At 39.3% G+C, this 24,734-nt stretch overlaps 1 protein-coding gene across 2 annotated transcripts in view; it reads right to left on the minus strand.

The window, feature by feature from the left end:
- The window catches only part of LOC124163330 (cell division cycle protein 27 homolog), a 43,020-nt gene that overhangs the window by 12,502 nt on the left and 5,784 nt on the right, over window positions 1-24,734 (minus strand). The window contains exons 6-9 of one of the 2 annotated variants that reach the window (XM_046540157.1): window positions 20,583-20,771; window positions 19,572-19,728; window positions 14,164-14,352; window positions 13,076-13,397 (exon numbers count right to left, since the gene is read on the minus strand). In XM_046540157.1, the coding sequence (XP_046396113.1) occupies window positions 13,076-13,397; window positions 14,164-14,352; window positions 19,572-19,728; window positions 20,583-20,771 (857 nt within the window). Of the gene's footprint in view, window positions 1-13,075; window positions 13,398-14,163; window positions 14,353-19,544; window positions 19,729-20,582; window positions 20,772-24,734 lie in introns of both variants that reach the window. The other variant, XM_046540156.1, reaches the window with a different exon arrangement.

The raw sequence follows: 24,734 nt of genomic DNA on the forward strand, positions 1-24,734 counted from the left end.
TCTGCTTAAAGTTACGGCTCCGGTAATTGGCCTCCTTGGATTCTCGCCCGGGAAATTCTGGATTCTTCACGAAGAAATGGATTGTTAGGATCATGGCTAGGAACCTATTTAAATTTTTTACATTGTTTCTTATGGGAAACACTGCATCGTTTAACGTTGTTTCGCTTAACGTCGACTTTTTCAGGAACGAATCAACAACGTTAAACGAGGACTCACTGTATCCTGTAAAATGAGTTCACCAGTTTCATATGCAGTTAGCCTTTTTTAAATTTCCTTTGTTTGGTCTGTAGCAACAAAATGTGAGCCTGCCTTCCTGTATTTAATTTCACTTTTAAGTAACCAGCAACTTTCCACTATGAACCATGTCCCAGGACAAAGAAATGAACCACTTGGGCCTCGACTGGGGGCACCTCTCTCGAAAACTCGGCCAGCAGCCCCCATTTAACAACGCTGCACCACCACCCCTCGTTTTCCGAGGTCTAATTCATAGAGGTCCCAGCCCAAACTGGAAGTATTCACGAAGAAATGAATTGCTGGAGGGATATGAAATCACTCACAGTAACTGCTTAAAATTTGTTTTGGTGAAAAGGACTTGTCCAAAAAGGCGTGGGTGGAATTATGGAAACACGAGCACATTATTATGCAGAAGCAGTCTCACACAACTAGCTACTGCTTTTGAACTGTGCCTGCTGGTAATCTTGTATCTGCTAACAAATTAAATCAGTAATTTTGGATTGTGGTCAGGAGTTATTTGCATAACTTAATTAAGTTACTTGATTGATTGAGATGTATTTATGATGCTTATAATGTGGGAGATTGTGAACCCAAAACTATCTTAGTACTAGTTAGCCATAGAATATAATAAGATCCAGGTTTCATCGTGTGTGTTGCGCTGAAAATTTCATCCAACCAAAATTCCACCTGGTCACTGAATCACAAGATAAACTAATAGGAGTGTCCAAAGTGGGGGTGGAACTAGAGAAGTCTGACAACCTCCATTGTAATTTCTACTTTTTGGGTTACACTAAGTAGCACCTAATCACGGCTTTTATCATTATTCCCATTACAAGAGATACTCCGAGGAATGATAGATGCGGGAAAAAATTACATTGTTAAAGTAGAACTTTATTTATGACCAAGAACAGCTAATGATAAATGAGCAAAAACAATCAATGCGAGGAAAGATAGATTGAGGTTCCACCGTATTAGAAAACCTTCCATTACATCGAAATTCCACTGTATAGAATTCCACATTAAAGACATTCTACTGTATATAATATTTTAATGACATTACCGTATTTCTCCGAATATAGTCCCTAATTTTGAGGCTTCAGTGTCGGGAAAAGTAAAAAAAAAAAATGCATTTGAATATAGTCCCCCCTTTAATTTTACCGCAGGCATTTTTGGAAAAAAAAGGGGAGACTATATTCAGACATGTACGGTAATTATTAACTTCACTCCAGCATTATCAACAAACATCACATTGTTTAGGATAGTTATTGCAGTAAATATTTACTATAGAAAAGTCCATTGAGTTGCCAAGGCAAAAGTGGATAGCTCAGATAAACTGTACAGTGAAGGACTATAGCTGTAAGGTTTAGAAATCAATCACAAAATAAACACCATTTACTTAAATCTAGTAGTAGTACCTTGTCAAAATATATAAATTATTCTCCAATTTGTGGAATCAAAAATTTACATCAGAGTTTAACTCTTTCATAGAATTACCCTATTAATATTTTATACCAAATTTAGAATTTGAAAAATTTGGAATCACAGTTTTTCCTTCCACCATGTTCTTTACTGCCTCAAAAACCAAAGAACCCACCCCTCTGGGATCTTTTTTCCATCAATAGGGTAGTTTCCTTCATCAAAGAAAAGCATTGATTGCGATTCGTTGCCCACCATTAGTGTATTCATAATATAGAAGGCAATGGTCAATTTTAACCTTATTTAAAAAAGGCCAGATTGGCGCCCATGCGATGTCACTCCACGTGACATCACAGGGACCTAGATCCTATATGAGTAGATAGGAGTTTTACATCGTCTGAGATTACCAATGCATGCATGAGGCACAGAGCTCAGGGACACATGTCTTAACAATTACCTATTAAAACTGCCTAAGGTCGGAAAGTTTTCTTCGTTTGATAAGGTATTAATAATCTTTATTTAAGCCAAGTGCTACCTGCTAGCAGGGTACTCAGCTACCTGCTAGCAGCCTCTATCATATCAGCGCTAAAGCCTCGCCCCAAGGTCACCTCACAAGGCAGCATGTGGAACCAGAAATACATTACACGGACTTTTCCTATCATTCCTACTTAGCCGTCGCGTTTTAGCGCGCTTGAAAATTTTCACTCATCGTTTAGTCGTGAAAAATAGATATCATCATTAAAAAATCTGAAAGCATGAAATACGGACTCCAGGAGTAATAATGTTTCGATTTAGGCAATAAAAGAATAATAGGAAACCACCCTATTAGGTTAAATTTAGCTTTTGTATGGCAAGTTACTACAGTTGAACCGCATTAAAATGTGGCCAATGCAGGCTATTGCGAGACCCCCACCATTACAAAAGATTGCAGATATACCGTCAGTTGACCCCATGATTAGCATGTGAAGAAATTTGTTTTCACGAGCCCCTTTTGGTGTTGGCACTTGCCACAGCAAAAGTTTCCATTGCCAGAAAACCTAAGCCAAGGGTCCCTAATCTCTCTAACTGCTACAGAAGACTCTTGCTATTACGAACAACCTTATTACGAAGTTCTCGTTATCACAAAGCAAATCATTAGTCCCGACAAAACAGCCTACCCAATCTATGGTATAAGAAACATTATCACAAAATTTTCATTATCACGAAATTACGAACCCAGGGTTCCCACTCTACCTGAATAATAAAATTCACGGCTTTTTCCAGGTTTTCACGGTTATTTTTAAGGTTTTCACGGTTTTTTTCAGGTTTTCACGGTCTCAATTTCGCTAAATTCACGGTCTGTTAGTAAGCCAACAATAAGAAAATCACTAGCCGTATATCAACAGAAAATTAACGTACGCGACAAAAGGCCATGAATGTTAACGCCGCAATGAAAAGTGATATCTGTTATGACGTGATCTATCGTTTGAAAAATTCAGGCCCGACAAAAGGACCAGCCCAACCGCGCTCTTGCCTGGACGCCGAATACCCTTCGAACCCTCTTCTGTCCGGACACTCGAGGTCCTTTTTAATTCCTCGCCGAGAGATTGTTTTTTGCGCACGTTGTTATTACTGCACAGTAACCGAATTTCCCCCACCCCAATATTTCTTATTTAACGGAAAATATTTTATTTAAATTGTTGATAGAATATAATAAATTGATTCTTTCTTATTTAACGGAAAATATTTTATGAAAATTGTTTATAGAACATAATAAATCGAAAAAAAATTTCATACATTATATTAGCACGAATCTAAGACGAACACGATTCTAAGACTACCCTCCATTTTTGGAACTCCACTAGGGGAAAATTTTTCTTTCCTAATAACGATACGATTATAAAATGAATGCGGAAAAACGATCAATGCATTATTTGTTTGATAGGTTGCCTATGTCCCAGGAAACGCAGGATTTTGGCGCGTAATTAAGATATTCCTTTAAGGTTTCAAACAATATTTTAGATAATAACAGGAATAGTAGTACTTCATCAAGACACATAAGTCATATTGTTGATTCGACCCATATCTCTTTCAAAATTCTGAAGGAAAACGCCACCTCACTAAAAAAATGTTTGCTCTCCACTCGGCATTTACACTGCTATTATGGATTTCAGTCAGATGTAAAAATTCTTAACCATCAAACACCATTTCCAGTACACGTATTCACGAGAGCAATGTGCATGTTATGCCTAAAACAACCGCATTTGCCGGCGCAGTGACTGGTTGTGAGATGGATGATGAAGGCCAAAAATAATCTATTACTTGAATTGTTCCTGTCTAATGAATATATTTTCAATATAATTGAGGTAGTGTGTAAAGCGTGAACAATCTTGCGTTAATCGTCAGCAGCACGCCCACCTGGATCTTCGCCTTCATAACTCTACTTGTTTTCTCCAGGTAGCTCACTCTACCCCCACCCCTACCGTCATGTGCTAGCGGACAACCCAAGGCACTCCGCAATATTCACGCGCATCTAGCCCGGATTCTTTTCTTCATGTTCAATTATTTTCAGTCCAACTCTTAAAGTTCTCAATAGTTTCTTCGGAGGCGTCATGGTCCGAAGACGAATAAAGTTAAACTAGTGAAAATGAAACCTGACTTTATTTAACCCACATGGAAAACACTCGCTGGTTCGAAGTCCAGCCACCCTGGAAAGTAGGGAACCACTCATACGAGGTGAAGTTCGGAACTGATGCTATCGCGTACGGGTGTGCGCGGAGCATACTGAAGAGGGCGAAGCGTGACCATATGACAGCGCCATGAAATTTTTTACCCTAAAGATACCCATTCTTTCACAAACAGTGTATATTGTACATTCTTGGTACTGTAAACGTTTGTCTAATATTTTATAATATGCTTGCATTGACGTTATCGAGGGGTTAGGTGGAAGAGGGGACTTTCCAGTCTCAACCTCGCCCGAATAAAGGCATTTTATTATTATTATTCTTTTCTAATTAGCGTAGCGCCAGATGAGCAGATGAATTCGGATTGTTAGTAGAGAGAAACAAAAATCCTGAGAAGATATCACTTCGTCAGTAACTCTGACAAGTGAGACTCATAGTATAGCTCGTAAATTGATAACTGATAACAGCCTAATATCATGTTTTCGGAACAAAATGCCGAATTAACTGCCGAAAAGCTCAGCTACGAGGATATCGCGTTTCGCCAAAAATCACCATCGTATTTTTCCATCTATTTCCTTGCTTAAAATACGTCATGTTTGGTCTCGTTTTTTTTAACGTGCAAATTACTAACATTTCAATCTAATAAATGCATAATAGCAATTGCTGAATATCATTGTTAGATACCCTTCGGGCTAATAGGTGACTCATGCAGCAGTTGACCTCCAGGAACTGGGAACTTTGAAGGAGTTAGGCTGAAAAAGGTCAGTGGGTGAGAAGAGGGGGGAGCGCGAAACACGTTTCTATTGTTCTCGTGTAACTCGATATTTTTTTCGAAGCTAAGGTCTTCGTAATACGATACCTGCACGAGCTGGGACCTTTTTTTTATTTTGAAGAAGAGGAAAGCGTCAGAAGGGGGGAGGCGAATGCTGAATGGAGGGGGATAAAGGTTATTGGGAAATGCGCAAATGTTACTTTCCCACGGCACTGAGCTTCTCCAAATGGTAGTTCCATCTCTTGGGGAAGATTCCAACTATGTGCTTGTTGTTATTAGCCATAAATGACACATCGTATTTATTTCGTCTCTTTTTCGTCAAACGATGGATGCGGGAAAATTCTGCGTTGGAACCGCGATCTTCAAACGATCAATGAGAGAAACGATACTTCGGGGAACGATAGTTGCGGGAAAAAATTACATTGTCTATAAGGAACTTTATTAGGGACCAGAAACGGCGAACGATCAATGCGATAAATCGAGGTTCCAAAGTATAACTTTCTTTTGAAAGCGGCAGTGTAATGACTTCTTTTCTCTGCTATCGTAATACTCTGAAACCAAAACTGAATCGATCTCTCTAATCAGAGGCAAATCATGTTCCCTTCTTACCATTGCTCTGGGAAAAATGGAACGACTTTGTAGCAGTTTGTATCGCGACGGCGTTGAGGCTTTAACGACACAAACAAACAGCATTACCTTGGATAGCACAAAGCGGAGGAACTGGATCACCACCGACAGTAAATAACTCCACACAAACTTTCTGGTTGCGACGTAAAACTGGCAAGTCCCAGGTCGATGCATGCGAAAATCGTGTAATGCCGTGTTGCCATAAGCGGAAATCTTCCCTCGTTTTCAGGGGCTTAAAGGCCGCAACGCGCGAGAATTAGTAACGTCGCGCCGAAAGCTCGCTGTCACCTGGTTCAAACGTAGGGAGCGAAGTGTCCACAGCGCATGGCAGGTTGTCAAGGCTAGCGGTCTTCCAGTCACAGGATTGAGGGTATTGCATAAATGTTCAAATTTTTCGACACAATGGCCATCTAGATTTAGTTTCGAAAGTGGTCGCCGCAGCCAGTGGGAAGGCTAATTGGGTGGAAGGGGGACTAAGCAGTGACCGAGGGAGGGGAAACCAAGCTAGTCGAGGAAAGTAAACAAGCTGATGAGAAGTGGTGTCATATTTCAGGAGGGGGAGAGAAAAGGCTTGCGCTGGGGAAAGATGCTTTTTTTTCTTCAGGCAACATTCGATCCCACGCTTTTCTGACCCATGCGACGATGCTCGCCACAATGAATAGAGGTGCGCTCACTACGAACGAAGTTGAAAATTTCTGGGAAGGTATTATTATCAAGATTGAGAGATTTTTAAGGTTTTAGGACGAAATTCACGGCTTTTTCCAGGTTTTTTCACGGTAGACGAAATTCATGGCTAATTCACGGTTTTAAGGTTTTCACGGTTGAGTGGGAACCCTGGAACCTGAGTCCTGGTCCCACCAGCTACAAAAAGAATTTTATTACGAAGTTCAACGAATAAGGAATGGCAATCAGGTGGATATACACTACCCTACGTTATAATCATTGCACTACGTTTAAGTTCTCCTCGTGCACTGTGTGCAACAGCACCAATTGTGGTTCTTGCTTCAGTAGAAGATACAGTGAAAGCCCCTTATAACGAGTACGGGATATAGCGACAAGCTCGAATTAGCGACAGCTACCCAAGGAACCATTTTAAACCCTATGATTTAAATGTAAAATAAATTCGTATTAGCGATAATGGCTCGATTCCTCTCTTGCGCCATTCGTAATTACGACAGGTTGACTTTTTGACCACGTGCCACATCTCTGGAATTCAATGCTTTTAAAACGGCATTTTTTCCGCCAACGTCGACATGTTCCGTATTCTCCTATTCTTCTTTCCTTAATAAATTTCTCGAGTACACATTTCATTGCTCTTTTGTCATCTCCCTCCCGCGCCTCCGCAGTGAGGTTAAATAATTCCGCCCGTCTGCTAGCACCATGGCTGGTAAACGCAAGTCCTTGGATTTAAAAACCAAAATGAGAATTGTTGCAGATTGTGAAAGTGGAGAGTGTTCAAAGAGTGAAATAGCGAGGCGATTTGGAATTAATACATCGGCATTGTTCACTATTTTAAAGAAAAAAGAACAAATTCGATCGGCAATGCGTAAAGAAGGGCGTCCAAGCACTCAAAAACACCTGCGGCCCGGAGAGCATCCGCAGCTAGAAACTGCTCTTTTCTCGTGGTTTTGCCAGCAAAGAGCCGCAGGGATTCCTATCACCGGCCCAATGATGAAGGCTAAAGCTGAGTATTTGTGTGAGAGGCTTGGTGAAGACAATTTTAAGTGCTCGGATGGATGGTTTGCACGATTTAAAAATAGGAAGGGGATATCCCTTGTCAAACTATCCGGTGAATCATCAAGTGTTGACGTTAATGCTGTGGAAGGCTGGGCTCCGGTCCTTAAAGACTATATGGACAATTACAGTCCCTGCGATATTTACAACGCGGATGAGACGGGCATATATTTTAACCTTCTCCCGGGCTAAACTCTCGCCACTCGAACGGACCCCTGCAAAGGAGGGAAGAAAAGTAAAGACCCCGTAACTGTTCTTTTATGCGCCAATATGGATGGTTCAGATAAGTTAAAACCGTTCGTGGTGGGGAAATCCGCCCATCCCCAATGTTTTAAGGGAGTTAAAACTCTCCCTTGCACTTACGAAGCAAATAAAAATCTTTGGATGACGGCTGCTATCTTCACGCAGTGGTTACGAGCGTTTGATGCCAGGATTGGTGGAAGGAATAAAAAAGTACTATTATTTTCTATTATTCATTGACAATTGCCCAGCCCACCCACTAATAGAACTAAGAAACGTTAAAATTGTGTTATTGCCGCCTAACACTACGAGCGTTCTTCAGTTCCAGTCAGCATTCCTATCAAAAAGTGTGCGCTACTGTCGCTAGAGGTCTCTACGTCCGCGGATATTGCGTCTGATTGCGTGAATCTCTACGAAACATAAATTTTGCTAACAGACAGACAAAGAATGGACTTCATTTATCATTTGTCCTTCTATTTATTTGAAGCAGTTTTTCACTCTTTCCACCGAAGATAATTGATATGACTTATATGCTTTTAGATGCCGTAATGCTGTTCGGTTTCATGATTCCGATAGCATTTGAGTCGGCTGTTTTGAAACACGATAGTAAACCATTCATACAGGCAGACTTGAAGCATAAGAAGATTACTTCCACCTTCATTCCGCCGTTAACCTGAAAAAGATAGAATTGCAATGCTCATGTGGAACCCTAAAATGTTTTTATCACGCTCCTTTCGTCACCCAATTGCAGCAGCCACCCATCATTTTCATTACTATTCGGAAAGATAGAAGGTATGAATTTTTGAACAGATTCCGAAGTTTTAGCATTTAATAGTCTGATGCATAGCCATAACTGGTAGTTATGACATGTATATTTGGAGCATCCAAGAAATAAGGATAATAACAGCTCATAATGCACAGTTCAGTACGAGTGAGTCTGAAGCTGGGACTTTTAAAATCGACTTCTTAATGCCTCGGCATATAGCATCCTGCATAATTACATATGATTTGATCATAGATTGCAAGTAAATATGATCATTAGTGAATTAAATGTTCAAAATAATGATTTAAAACGGCTATCATGCTGCAATTTTCGCCTCTCGGCAGAAACAGCCGTGGTGACGCCTGATGAGTAATTTTTTTGTGACGATATAATTGCATTCGGTAACAACGACAACTCACTATAGCGACAGATTTCTCTGTTCCCAACAGCTGTCGTTATAAGGGGCTTCCACTGTACTTCAGTATGCACACAACATCATATGATAAGCTTCATTCCTGTGGAGTCATGGTGACCCACTTATTACGGCTCGTAAATTGGACGTACAGTTAGTCCACTGCCTACGCACACTCGATTTATGAACTTTCAAAGATGCAAACATTCGAAAAATTCAAGCGTGCCCAAAATTTCAAATTTGGCACCTTTCAAGTTGGCCGATGCGACGCGGTGTAGCATAAAGGAACTTGCACTTCGGGCATAATAAAAAAGTACCTTTTAATCTGAGATTAAGTCAGGAACTTTCCAGTGTTTTGGCCGTTCTTCCTTCAAGTGGAAAGCAATTTTTTTCGGCTCCGGCTGCGTCGCACAGCTAGCTAGACCAGTTCGTCAAAATAGTGAGTTCACACACAATTGTAATGCAGTGTTGCATTTTGCAGGATAACCGCACTTTTCAAAGCCTGACATAGCTTTATGAACTGAAGATGCCTAAAAGAAATACTCCGAGGTTCCATACCATAATTCATACGAACTTTGCTATTACGACCTCTGGTTTTCAGTCCCGTGAACTTCGTAATAACGAGAGTCTACCGTAGTGATCTGTTAGAAATGAAGTTAATATGGAGAGCTCAATATTAAATTCATATGCTGAACTTTCATTCAATAAATAAGTAATTCATTTTGGTGATGTGGCATTAACGTACGAGAATGCTTGATCTTTTGTTCCTCAGACAGTAAACAGTCGACAGTACACCCGCACATATGTGAGTTGCGTGAGCAGAGCACTTTAAAGGTCCCACCAATGCAAAACACTTAGTCTAACCGTAAAATGTAAATAATAGAGCAATGCGAGAGTGCTAATTTGTCGAAAAGTGAAGTGGGCACGAGATATCATTTCTCTTCCCCTTTGCTCACTACAATTATAAATAAAAATAGAATACAGCAAACTCCCGATTATCCGGCTGCGGTTTCTCCATTGTTGCGGATTATCCGTGCATGATTTTCAATCTCGCTCAATTTTATCCACGATCGTTATTGAAAAAATAAAAATAAAAAAAAAAGGATGCAAAATCATCGGAATTACGGCATTAATAATAGGATACACCTGGATTTCTGTTAGAATTCAGGAAAAACTGAAATTCCGTTAGAATCCTTCGTAAAATCCTTCTTTATTTATTGAAACTACAAAAGAAAAATCTCCCTATTTCCACGAGAATTATGCTTGTCACATGTGTTATCTTCCCCATTATTGATTATTGTACACTAGTCTATACTGACTTACCTATTGTACTTGAAATGTGTTTGCAACGGTTAATTAACTCCTGCGTTAGATTTATATTTGATTTACGTAGAGATGAATATTTGTCCAAATTCTACACTGATCAGAATTGGTTACCTCTTCACAGCCGAAGGGATTATATACTGGGATCTTTCCTGTTCTCCTTATTCCAAAAACAGACTCCTTTATACCTGTACGAATTATTCATCCCCCGCAAAAAAGTTACCGGAATTTCCACCCGCCATGTTCCTGACCTTCAAATTCCCCAAGACCGCACCAATATATATTTCAAATCTTTTCATCCCACTGCGTCTAGATTCTGGAACTCTCTTCCGCCAAATATAAAGTCGTCACAATCACTTCAGTCGTTTAAAATAAGGCTGTACTCGTATTTGAAGTCTGGGCTTAATTCAGTCTCCTAAACTCATTTGAGTTATTATCTTAAAGTTGTAATCTTAACAAAAATTTCAACATAAATATGTATATGTAGGTGTGTGTTTATTACTGTCTAAGTTAAAACATATACTTCTGTGTTATTAGTATTGAATATTTTACATCTTTTGTATAAATATCAACTACTTGTCAAAATGCCTTATTTAAGATTTAGAACATTTCCTGTATTTTCCATTTTTTTTTGCTCTCATAGGTTTTACCAAGAGCATAATAAAAATATTCTATTCTAAAACGGAAGCGATCACGTGCTAGCTGCATTCAGGGAAACACCGTGTTCCTGTTTTCCAAGCCTCGCAGTGTGCCACTGCGCTCCTTGATCACAGATACACGTCCCGCAGCAGTTGCAACCCTGGAAACTTGTGCGAGACGCGACTACGTGGCGTGGTGCCTGACAGTGTAGTTTCCGACGTCGAGCAGTGGTTTTGAAGCATTCGTGCAAACCACTTTTCTGTATCCGCAATCACAAAGCCACGGATGTGTGGTTTTTGAAACCAGGCCTTACATGGAGCATTAATAGTACGAGTACAACCATATTATCGCTGCTAAAAAGATCGCGAACTGGCGAAGAAAGCTCTCAATGAATTCGGGAAGTACTCTCAAATAACAGAATAACTGCATAAATAATAATATATTGTTTTCTTTACGTAAATTATGACCATTACAAGACGTTTAAGTGAAAGCTTGGGTTATCCGTGTTTTCTGATTATTCACGCCCTATCTCCCCATCATTAGCTCAGATAATCGTAAGTGTAGTGTACAAGGTCTGCTGCAATGCGGGAGGGCCAACCATTACAGCAAAAGTGCCTGAGGAATGCAGAACATGAAGAGTTGGAAGAAGCTTCATTCGGGTGGTTTTGCCAACTTTGATCTGTGGGAACTCCCGTGAATGCTTAAGGCTAGGGTGGAGAATATCTGTGATAGATTGAGAACCAAGGGCTTAGCAGGTTGGCTGTGTCAATTTAAAGCACAAAAGGTTATCTCCCTTCAGAAAATTAGTAGTGAATCCTGTGGTGTAAAACCAGAGCCATTAAAAAGTTGACTCGGATCCTAGCGGAATATCTTAAGAAGTACATATGTATTCTCCACGAGATATATATAACACAGACAAAACAGCACTCTTTTACAACCTACTCCCCTGAAAAACTGTTGTGGTAAGAAGTGATTCTTATGAGCAAGGAGCGACTAACAGTTCTTCTTTGTACTAATATTAAATAAAACAAATTCTTGTTGGAAAGCCTGGATGACGTAAGGACTTTTTGCTTAGTGGCTAATGGATGCAAAAATGGGGGTTGAGCATCTACGGTCTCGGAAATTATAGAAAAGAAGAAGAAGTGACTAATGGCATTCCATGCAAGAGTTGGAGGTAAGAACAGGAGGGTCATCTTATTTGTGGACAACTGTCTGGCCCACTCAAAAATCGACCAGAGGAACACAGCACTAGTCTTCCTGGCACCTGATGGTACTAGCTTACTGCAGCCACTTGATAAAGGAATAATAAAACTGCTCACACATGATTACACGGCTATGCTCGTGAATTTTGCTGCGTGGTAATTGGATCTTAATAATTTTAAAGGATGAAGTGGAACACTTTGGATGAAATGTGTGCTGTTGTTTCTAGCTGGGACAAAATATCAGCTGATATAACAGCCTCTTGCTTTAAAGATCCTGGTTTTTCGGCCCATCAAGGTGATGAAATGGAACTAGACTACAATTTGGACGACCCTGAAGGTTGGGAGGATGAAGAATAGATATTTTGGCCCACGCAGATGAAGTTGAAGATCAATAATCCCAAAAAAGAGTTTTCCCAAGTTTTTCAAAATTATGATTTTTTAAATTTGCTGCGTGCAATGCTTATTCATATGCTGGTATCCCAAGTGAAAGCTCTCCGTTTCGATTAGAAGATCACCTTTCTTTTTTAAATCCACCAGTAGAATAGCCACTTGCTTTAAGCACGGGAGCCTTGGAGTAGTTTTCATGTTGAATATGTCAATCCCTTTCCATAAGTATACAGTCTCAACATATTTCATGAAATCTGGGATTGAGATAAGCAGTTCTATGAGATGAGTGAAAGGACACACTACATTATGTTCTCAAGTTGGTTGTGATCATAGGAGGATCTAGGGGGGAGGGGGGGGAAAACAACGCACTCTTTCTACATTTATGCTTGTGTTTCTTGGATAGAAATATCTCCGTCCCCACACCAATCCTGTTCCCATATAAATGTTTACATTAGATTTATTGGCTATTATTTACGCCACCTACGGGAAAGCGACAAATTGCCATAGCGAGTGTTTATATGTGCACCATGGGGGTCTCATTTTATCGAGATTGCACAGTATATGACTTTTTTCATAAATATTTAAGACTTCCTTTTAAATTAAGGACTTTTTCCCTACTCCATTAGCATCACTTTAAAAAAATAAGAATTCAAAATTTCTTACCTGCAGATAACTTCTGAAAATACAAACTACGCTCGCTATAGGATTTCCAATTCTGGTGAGGTCCGACATGTACATTGGTGACACCACCACTGCCAATGTTGCCTCCGCTTCCGAGAATCCTGCCTTCCGACGCAATAGTCTCTGTCTTCTCTTTTTCACCTTTTCCCACATTCACAACACCACCTCCCTCACTCCTGTTCTTCTCATTTAAATCACTAAATGAGTTTTTGCTCAGTGACGTCTTTGTCAAGCGTGTCTTTGTCTTCCTCGATGGGGATTTGGGCGTCACAAACTTATTGCGGTTGGGACTCTTGTTGTTCTCCTAAAAAATGGAGAAAAACAGAATGAAACATATATTGAACACACCGTAAAGGCATAGAGGGACCAAAATAAAATTATTAGAATGAAAAAGACTGTTTAACTGCTGTAATAGAGCACCTCAGATATTCAAAATTCAACAACCACCACAGAAACAAAATTCTATTCAGCCAAAATAATATTTATGCAATTATGAAACCTCCTTTCAACGAGGCCTGCTTGCAGACTCCCAAGCACTATATAATAAATCTTACCACTTTACACTATGTCACCCAGCACTTATATGCAGTTTTGCTATTTATTGCCTTTGAGACATGGTTCTCTTCACTATGACCATTAGCCTAATTTTCCAGCACTTTAATTGGCATAACATGGAGTTATCCAGCCAATTAGATGACAGCATGGTATGGCATGCTGCATTATTTTCCAGTCTTTCAATGGTCTTTGAATTTTTCACAATGGAGAACTCGCGAGGTTTTTCTGCAAGCATTTAACCCCACAAATATTATAGATAACCAATACTGTTCCACAAATATATTTTTCTTTCAAACGGGCGACCAGTATTTATTGCACTGAAGTGAACCAAAAACTAGGCATAATTTCAAAACCCAGCTTTCTGAGTGCCATTTTTGGAGATGGGTGAGTGATTTCATAACAGTGAAAGCCAACAGGAATGCATAGAACACCTCATGAAAAGTATGTGAAATAAAGCAGAGAAAACTGTAATTATCATTTAACAAGAGTAAAAACTTAACAAAAAGTACACAAACCTTAACTGAGTAGCTATTGCTGAATAGCCGTGAACTGCGCCGTACATTGGGACCACTCTGAAGACCTCCAGGCAGATTCCCAGGGGATGGGGTCGATGTGACAATGTTTGCTGAGTTGCTTGTGTTCCCAGAAGGACTGAACACCTGCTTGCCCTGCTGCAGGGGTGTATCTTTCCGGCTGATGAGCTGCTGCTCAAAAAATAAATAAACTCAGTCAGTAATGGTTTAAAAAAGCAAAAACAACTGTTAGGAAATTATATAAAATGCAAACTAAAGTAGATTGAAAATGATAGGGTGGTTTCCTATTATTTTTTATTGCCTAAATCGAAAAATTATTACTCCAGGAGTATTCATTTCAAGCTCTTAGATTTTCAAATGATGATACAGTAAACTCTTGATTTTACGAAGTCAGTGGGACCGGAAAATTGGCACTTCGTAAAATCGAGTTTCGTAAATTCAAAATTTTTTCATAAGTCACGAAAAAAATGTTCGCTTTTGTTCCTTCCGCCGTTTTTTGTCTTTAGTGGTCTTATTTAAATGTTTTCGGTGGTTATTCTCGGTATAATTCATAGAAAAGGCTTTTTGCTATCGATTTATGATGTGAAAAATCGTTAAATAATCAAACCACCATAAAATTCCCATTTCTTGTTCATACTTCAACATCAACGATCGCTAAAGAAATTCCCGACCAGTTTAGAAAACGTAATCAAATAATGAATTGCAATGTTTATTATAAGAATTAACAGTAATAAATTTGTGGTTAGGAGCCAATAGCTACTATTAAGTATGCAAAAGATAGATATTTGTTTCTGACACCCACGGAATTTTAGCGGCAGCCGACCTAACCGCCATTTATGTCGCCCTCTATCGCTCAGTGACGAGAATAAAAGAAAAACAAGGGTCTTAGCCCGTTTCCAAAATAACCTTCGTAAGTTAATATTTCGAGTTACTTCGTATTTTCAGCAGAATGTGCTCTATTTTCACTGAGATTCAATAACGATCATAAATAACGTAGGATGTGATTATCTTCTGGCGAATATTTGAAGTAAATTCTGTTTGAGTTCTCCGTCCGACTACTGTGTTCCATCATCTTCGCAGACGTTGCCATAAAAGACTTAATTCTTCATCAGGACTGTATTCTTCATACCGGGTGTGAGGTGACCTGTTCATATAGTATGTTTCTCTCCTTTTATGCCGACAGGAGCAAGGTTCCAACCGGAAAACGACAGGAGAAACATCTTACAGTATCGTAGAAATATAGATAGAAACGTTATTATCCACATTGATTGTTTTCCTACAAGAGACGTTTTATCATTTCTCAACGTGGTTAAGTATTGGTTCGCTAGCGTGAATTCCCAAAAAATGACACGCAAAAACCTGTACCGTCACCTCATTTAGTTTTCGTGTTCCTTTCTCCGCCGTATTGAAAGTTAGGCAAAGGATCATTGACATAGAGAAAAGATTTTCTTAGTTTTAGCACTAAAAAATAGTCGTGCCATAATCGTAAATAAATATAGTGTGGAAAGAATAAAGAAATTAATTTCAATTGAAAAGTCAGCTGAGAAGAAGAGAGACAATTATAAGCGCGGCACCATTTTCCCGATAGTGGAAGATACTTCTTCCGCCTCTCTCCGGCACAAGGACTGGTGAAGGGGGCAGGACAAAGAAGGGTGGGGAAATGGCCTTCAGCTCTGCCTCAGTCTACTTTTGGGGGCCGTATTTTTTTGCGACGCACACAAGCTCAGTCTCCTTAGGGAGGGAGTGAATGGGAAATGCTGGGGAAGGAGGGGTTTGGGATGCGTAAGGTGGGTGTCAGTAAGATCAGCCAAAGGCGGCAGGAGGGAAGGGACGGCTTTGGAAAGACAGAACCCCAGCATGGGAGAACGGGGAAGCGCGTGAGAAGAAAGTTCATGGTTAGACTTGGAAGTGCGTCTTCATTACGAGAAGCCTGAAATATAAATTGGCGGTAAATAGAGCCCAGTACTTAAGATATTTAAGTTGTTCATTCACAAAGGCCAATATATACACGAAAAGATATTATGGCGCGGATTGCATGTATCAACGTCCATTTCGGGATGTTATTAATTTCTGTTCCCATTTATAAAAGTAGCAAATATATTTGAAAGAATGATAATCATGAATAAAAATATCTAAATTGATATCCAAACGCACATGAGCAAAATAGATGAATGTATACATACCGATCCATCGCAAGTAATACCGCTCAAGCTTCTTCCGGTATAGGATTTTAAAATCCTGGATAATGCCTTGGTCCAAGGGCTGGGACTTGCTAGTCGAGTTCGGGGGTAAAAAGAGGACTCGAACATTAGCCAATTTTAGATCTTCCACGTATTTATGAACGGTGGCATTATCCATTATTAAAACAATTTTGCTGTTCTCTCCAGCAATTTTTCTCTGTAGACGTATAACCGTTTGCTGGAAAATTTCTCGGGTCATCCAGCTGTTTTTATTTGCATGGTAAAAAACGGGGAGGGCTTCCAATTTTACATGTTTTAAGCACCGTGGCCTTTCAAATTTCCCAATGATAACGGGCTTATTTTGTCCGTGCCCGTTTGGTTGACGCACAGCCCCACAGTAACACGCACTTTACTCTTTTTCCCCCCATGGCACCTTTGCCCTTTGAAACCAAGGATTGCGTCAGGTAATGCATTAAAAAATAGCCCAGTTTCAGGGGCCAGCGAGGGTGAGCTCGTCGAGGAAAGGGTCCCGGATTAGGGACCCTTCGAAGTGCTTAGGCGAAAAGTAGTCAAGTAGTCTCCGAAGTACGTTCACAGCAGTGCAAAGGGTTAATTAGGGGTGTACGAAATACTCCGCGCGACCTTCCTGACATGTTAAACTACGAATTATTGTCGATGCTATGTTTACGAACAGGCACGTAAATAGGGGCATAATGTCAGCCGCGATATTTTAACTGAACTCCTACTCCCCCTAAATTCCCACAGTGAGATTTTTGGCGACCCATTTCTCTCCAAAGTTGCATTATCATTTACGATTTCGCACTTTTGATGGACCACAGTTGGAAGCGCTGATTTTGTAGCTACTTACGCCGGCGTAACTAGTTTTGTTGACAAATTTTTCGCCGTAGTTCGTATAAACGAATGCCATTTGCTCCTAGGGACCGAGCCGAGGTTCGTAAATTCAAAAAATTTCGTATAATCGAAACTTCGTATAATCGAATAGCGCCATGTATTTAGCATAGGCTTTTCACCGGGACCGCAATATCACTTCGTATAATCGAAAACTTCGTAAAATCCTGCTTCGTAAAATCAAGAGTTTACTGTATCTACTTTTCGCAATTAAATAAAAAGTGAAAATTTTCAAGCACACGAAAACGTGACAGCTAAGTATGAATGATGGGAAAAGCCCGTGTGACGTCATTCTGGTTCCCGCTGCCACTGTGTGAGGTGACCTTAGGTGCACTTTTCCCAATTAGATGGCTGTCCTAGTCATCTAAAATATTCCATGAATATGCATACCTGTTAGTTGAAACTTAAGAAAGGGGACTGATTGATAATTAAAATGCAAAATTGTACCAATTTTACAAGTCACACAAAAACTATGACTAATACAATAATCTTCAACATTTTCATTTAATTCTGTGAGTCAAAATTATACTTATTTCCCTCAGCAACTAAGCATGTATTGGGCTGACCCTCTCCATGCTATCCCTCACAATGCCAATGCCAATTTCCTTAATACGAGACACAAAAATTTGCTACATTCATTTTAGACGGCTAACTACTAAGACAACATGTATCTCTAGAGACATCAGTGTTTGGGGAACAATAGATGAACTAAGGCTGGCTGCACTCAGCATTGAAATTTAGCAATGTTAGCGATGCTTTGCATTGATTTGAGAATCATTCTGACAACGATCTGCAATCATTAAGCTGTACATGACAAATACAAGGTCTATTACTGCAAAGAAAACATATGATACTGAACTACAACAAACTCATAGTCACATAATTAGGAATAAAATATCGTAAATTTTCAGAGGGGGAACAAATGGCATAGGAAAATATAACACAAAAGGGACGAAGAGTACTATGATGAAGCCGTTTGTAAAGCCAGAAGTCAGTAGTTAAAATGGGTTAAGTCCCACTCAGGCTGCATGTTTACGCTCTGGCTTCTACTCTCTGCCACATCACTGCTACAGACCGTGGCAGATAGTAGAAGACAGAAATCCATAGTGTCACTGTTTGTTCCCATCCCTTTCTATGAATTTATTTCTAAAATATTAATGAATGCTTACGTTTATGGCACAGTGTGATTGGATCAAGTAGACAAACAAACGTACATATCAATTGGGAATAATCACTATCCCTATGACCCACAATGTAAGCATAATTTATGGCATGTATCCCAATAAAAATAATACTGTTAGTGACTGACTTCACCAGAAAACAAAACCATTGCTTCTTTTTCTCGGCTCATTTAAAATGTTAACCTCTGGATTAACACCTCGATAAAAATGTATACAGTGAGTCCTCGTTTAACGTCACTTACCGTTCCTGAAAAATGTGACGTTAAACGAAATGACGTTAATCGAAGCACAATGTCCCATAAGAAACAATGTAAAAAGTGAATATCGGCTCCTAGACCTCACAATTCTTACGCGAAAAAATTTTAGCGTATCATATTTGGGCCATTTCTTACGATGGGAATGCCAAACTATGGCATAAACACGAGTCCCTGTCTTCATTGACGGCAATACCAGCAGCGACGTGCATCCTTCTCCATTTTTGTATCTTCCCGCGTTTGTTTTTTCGGCTTCGCTATGGTGGTCACCTGGGCATCATCATCGCTGAAACATCGTCGCAGTTACAGGAACCAAGATTATTGAGAACACGGCAAAAAAGTGACGACAAATACTCCGAGTTCTACCCGGAAAAATTCCTAGAAATCACTTTTCAGGTTCCAGAAAACCGTTATGTCAAGTAAAATTTGCTAAAACTTTACTTGACATTTACGCACTTAACATTTGCGCACCTACCTAAGAATTCATTTTGCAGAAAATTTGCTATAAACGTAATTGAAATTGACAATAAACACACCGTTTTACACTTCGTTTAGACTGACTGTATTACCGCCCACAAAACGAACAACCTGCAACGCCCGCCGCTTCGCATTTTTTCTCGCGCGAAATTTAAAAGACCTGACCAGACCTGACGTTATCGCGAAGCAAAGGTGCGATAAACGAATGACGGTCTTAAAATTTTCGTGACGTTATCGCGAAATGACATTAAACGGGGTGACGTAGAACGAGGACTCACTGTACAACAAATTTTAGCTTGTTGGGAAAAGATATTTTTCCACTTTTAAACAGCGAACAATTACCAGGGGAACTATAAACCTACCCCTACTCTTCTTCGGAAGCTGCTCACCCGCTTGGGAGCCAATCCTTTCTGATCATTCGTTTCTGGCAACTGCTGAAGTGGAGGCACTCCAATGGGTGAGGGAGTTTGCGGTCCTAACGATGGCGTCGGGCTATGGTCAAAACTCTCAAATGACTTAGTCAATTCCAACGGTATAACACCAAAGCTGAAATAATACAACAAACAATTATGCCACATACAAATACAAATCCTTTGATATAAATTATTATTGCAGATACTCTACAAAATAAGTTTACATGAACTTCCACTCTGATGCTCTTCATGAATCCCTGTGACAAATTTTAGAGTGAGGGATATTTTACACAATTCTGTAAATACATTGATTCATGACTTATTAAACTGTTAAATTCTGATCCTGGCTTCAACTGTTTTTCCTAAAGGCACTTAGTTTTTCCATTTTTTTGTCAACATCATTGAATACATACTCCAAGAATTACAATTTATTTGCTGGAGACAAGAAAAAATTTCTTCCACTAAATAATTAAGACAAAAATGACCCATATTAAAATGATTATGAAATGAACAGAAGGAGATACATACATCAACAAACAACAGACCTTAAAAGTTAAGAGAGCACTTGAACTAGATCCGGCAACAGAGTCTTGCTTTATAGGTAATATTCAAACTTGTAACATATTAATCGAAGATGATTGGATTTATTTATATAAACAAGCATCTGATTGCAATATTCCCCACATTACAAATGACTATGAAGTACTTACTACATCTCTATCATAATCACAATTTCACAAAAAATAATTATATTATGTATAATAAATTATGCAAAGCTTAATCTCTTAGATCAATTTTAATGCAGAAACATGTTGTGCCACCAATTAAATAAATATTTGAACTAGAGAGTGAAATGTAATGACTGAAAACAATAGAATTAATTTTTACAAAGTTTCCAAAATTACGTTTCAAGATACAACAAATCAATTAACATTTCCAATAACATACCCCTGATCATATATATATAATATATATATATATACATACCTTGGTGAGTCATATGCTGTGAGTGATTTAAAAAGAATTCGTGTGCAAGGAAATTTCTGTAGTCGAGTGTTCCTCACGGGAGGGACACCAGGTTGGGAGGGGATGTGAGGCAGTCCAGTCGGTGCTGATTCGTCATTCATCCACCCATTGGGCGTGGAGTTAAAGCAGTTCACCATCGAGGAAGGCGTACTGCAATGCGCGACAAAGTAGAAAAATCATCAATCACATCATTCACTGGCAGCTGCATTTAAAATTGAATCGCCATTGGTAGAAAAGAGTTAAGGCAGTGTGAATAAATATTCGCCTGATGCTTGAATAACTACATCACCGAGACTTGTGTGAAATATTTTCATTATTTGTTGGTATTGCTGCCCTTCTGATTCTCTATTTTGACGTATTCAATACATACCAAATGTGTTTCTATTCTGTGGATTGCGTTTGCTGGGCTTTTAACGTTATTATTATTAAGATAAAGTTACTACCACCAAGGTCAGTGCCTTGCAGTGAGTTTCATCCACATTAGATACCAGGATATGTTTTTCTATCATTACAAATGCACTCAAAATAGGGCTAATTTTCTATAACTAAAATATTTGACAATACATATAAGACTAAAAATTGTAATGAAAAAAAACATGCAAGTATAATCCTACCAATGACATGCAGATATAAAGAGAGATGTTTAAGATTCGATGAGATAAATAGTTTTTAGAGTTAATTAGGAAATGATAAAAAAGTGTCACAAATGTCCAAGGCCTTCATTCTTAGGTATAACGAGCAAGTAGTCTCAATCCCTAGAAATTGGTGTGCTGGCCTTCGATAACTTGAGGTGAAGGTGATGGATGCAGCCCCTCAACACCAGTATTCATCCTTACTTACAGTTTCTCTTTGATGTCAGTTACATTTGACAAAGTTACAAAATCCGTTTTTGAGTCAACCTAAACATTTATCTAAGATTTTTCAAATAAAATTCACAACACAATCATATTTGCCTGTTTCCGAAAACCCCTCATCCGTGGCTGTAAGATGATTTGCATCTATACACGTGATTGCAGACCTGGGATTGTCCTGGACAGTGAAGATGCAATAAATGGTTCAACACGGTACCTCACAATAAACTTTTATACAAATTAAAGTCATGTGGATTAAACAAAACAGTGGTAACCTGGATACGCGACATTCTGAATGATCATAAATAAAAAGTAGTTCTTAATCGAATCATCTCCGATGTAATTAAAGTGACATCAGGTGTTCCACAAGGAAGTGTAATCGGCCCCCTTTTGTTCACTACATACATTCATGACCTATGCTCCCGAATTAGCAGTAAAATACATTTTTTTTGGCTGATGACGCTGTCATCTATCGCAAAATTAGTGATCACTCTATGAAATTCTATCATCATCATCATCACTGGTCAACAATCCTAGGATTGGTTTGACGCAGCTCTCCACTCAGTTCTCCCATCAGCTAATCTTTTCACCCCTACGTATTTCTTCTCTTTCACATCTCTCTTGTTCCATATATTTTGTTTGAGGTCTTCCTTTTCCATTCTTGCCTTCCACCTGTCCTTCGACGATTGTCTTCATCAGGCCATCATGTCTCAAGATGTGGCCTATAAGGTTGTTCCGTCTTCTTATTAAGGTTTTCATGAGGCTTCTCTTCTCTCCTACCCTTCTTAGGACTTCCTCGTCACTAACTCGGTCGATCCATTTGATTTTCATCATTCTTCTGTAGCACCACATTTCAAAGGCCTCTATCCTTGCTTTCTCCGCTGCGGTCATTGTCCATGCCTCACTTCCGTATAGGAGCATACTCCAGATGTAGGTTCTTATACATTGTTTCTTTACTTCCATATTTAAGTTTCCCGCTGTCTCAGCAGGTCAGTTTCCAGCAGGTCTCTCTTTTGGTGGAATGCTCTCTTCGCCTGGGCTATTCTGCTGATAATTTCTTTCTTGCTTCTCCCGTCACTAGTTATCTTGCTTCCCAAATAACAGAATTCATCCACCTCTATCAGTTTTTGCCTCCCTATTTTAAGGTTGGTCTTGACTTCTTCTCTTCTGCTGCATACTATGATCTTGGTTTTCTTCGTGCTTATTTTCAGTTGATATCTACTCATTACCCTACCCATATTAACCAGAATATTTTTCAAATCCTTCTCTGTTTCTGCTATAACGGCTATGTCATCGGGAAATCTTAGCATGCTAATTTTTTCTCCATGGATATTCACTCCCAATTCCTTTTCTTTGATTTCATTAATGGCTTTTTCAATGTAAACGTTGAAAATTATGGGTGACAGTGTACAGCCTTGTCGCACTCCTTTCCTAATTCTTGCTTCTTCACAGCTGGGCCCTGATTTTATCACGGCTACTTGGTTTTTGTATAAACTGTGGATGATTCTTCTGTCATTATAAAGAACCCCAATTTCCTTTAGGATTCCAAGCATTGTGCTCCAATCCATGTTGTCAAATGCTTTCTCTAAGTCCACAAACGCAACGAATGTTGGCTTGTTCTTTTCCATTCTCTTCTCTATAAGCAGTCTTAGGGCCAATATTGCTTCCCTTGTGCCTTTGTTTTTTCTGAATCCAAATTGGTCCTCATCCAAGTACTCTTCTGCTTTTCGTTCTATTCTTCTATAGATGATCCTTGTCAGTATCTTTGACGAATGTGTAGTAAGGCTTATGGTCCTAAAATCTTCTCACTTCTCCGCTCTTTTCTTCTTAGGAATAGGGATTATAATGTTTCTCTCGAAATCCTTTGGTATCTCTCCTGTTGTATACATTTCACTAATGATTTTGTATAGCTGGTTCAACGTCTTCTCTCCTGAATTTTTAATTAGTTCTGCAGGAATGTCATCAATGCCAGACGCTTTATTTATCCTGAGGTCTCTTACAGCCGCATCAAATTCTGATCTTAAAATTGGGGCTCCCATGTCATCGGCATCCACTTCCCTCTCGTTTTTGATAGCATTCGTTCTGAGGCGACTTCCTTTGTACAAATCTTCCAGATATTCCTTCCATCTCTTCCCTTTTTCTTCGTTTTTAATCAATAGTTCTCCGTTTTTGTCCCTAAGGGTATTACATCTTAAAGTGGTTCCTCACTATCCTATAAGCGGCCTCTACTTTTCCATGTTTAAGATTGTTTTGCACGTCTTCGCAAATGCTTTTCATCCACGTTTCTCTAGCCTTCCGCACTTTACGACATATTTCGTTCCTTATTCTCTTGTAAGGATTCTGTCCTTCCTCTGTTTTCGCAGTCCTGTATTTTCTTCTTTCTTCAATGAGATCTAGTACTTCCTGTGTGATCCATGGTTTTTTCATAACGACTCTTCTTTTACCAAGAACTTCCTCAGCTGCCGCCTGCAGACCACTTCTAATGGTTTTCCAACTCTCTTCCATTGGTTTGTTGGTCGTATCCTCTCCTATTTTATTTTCTACAGCCTCTTTAAAAGCCAGTTGATGCTGAACCTCCCTCAATTTTTCAACCTGCCATATGTTTTTCACGGCTTTCTTCAACTTTTTAAATTTAAGGTGGCATTTCATCATAACTAAGTTATGATCACTATCGATATCTGCCCCTGGATAAATTTTGCAGTCCTTCACCTGGTTCCTGAATCTTTGTTTCACTAGAATGTAGTCGATATGTAATCTTCTATGGTCTCCTGGCATCTTCCAAGTGTATCTTCTTCGCAGGGGATTTTTGAATAAAGTGTTGGCAACCACTAGCCTGCGCTCAGTGCAGAATTCAAGTAGCCTTTCTCCTCTTTCATTTCGGTTACCCAACCCATATTTCCCAGTTATTATTCCGTCTTGACCTTCGCCGATGACGGTGTTCCAGTCACCTAAAATAATAAGATTTTCTTCCCCTCTTACCTGCTTGATAACTTCCGCTAACTCGAGAGGGTACATCGGTCAAACGAGAAATTCTAACATCGGATTTAAACAACGTTTATTTGTGGAGCCAAGAGTGGGGACTCGACCTTAATCCGAGCAAATGCATGTTGGTACATTTTTTTCAGGGTTCCTCCAATTTTAACCATGTTCATGCTGTGATGGTATTAACATAAAGGCAACAGACAAAGTGAAGTACCTAGGAATTATGATGACCTCGAACCCGTCGTGGGGCACACATATAAGAAATAAATGCAGCATAGTC

Source organism: Ischnura elegans, chromosome 8, assembly GCF_921293095.1.
Source record: "Ischnura elegans chromosome 8, ioIscEleg1.1, whole genome shotgun sequence".
Lineage (NCBI taxonomy): Eukaryota > Metazoa > Arthropoda > Insecta > Odonata > Coenagrionidae > Ischnura > Ischnura elegans.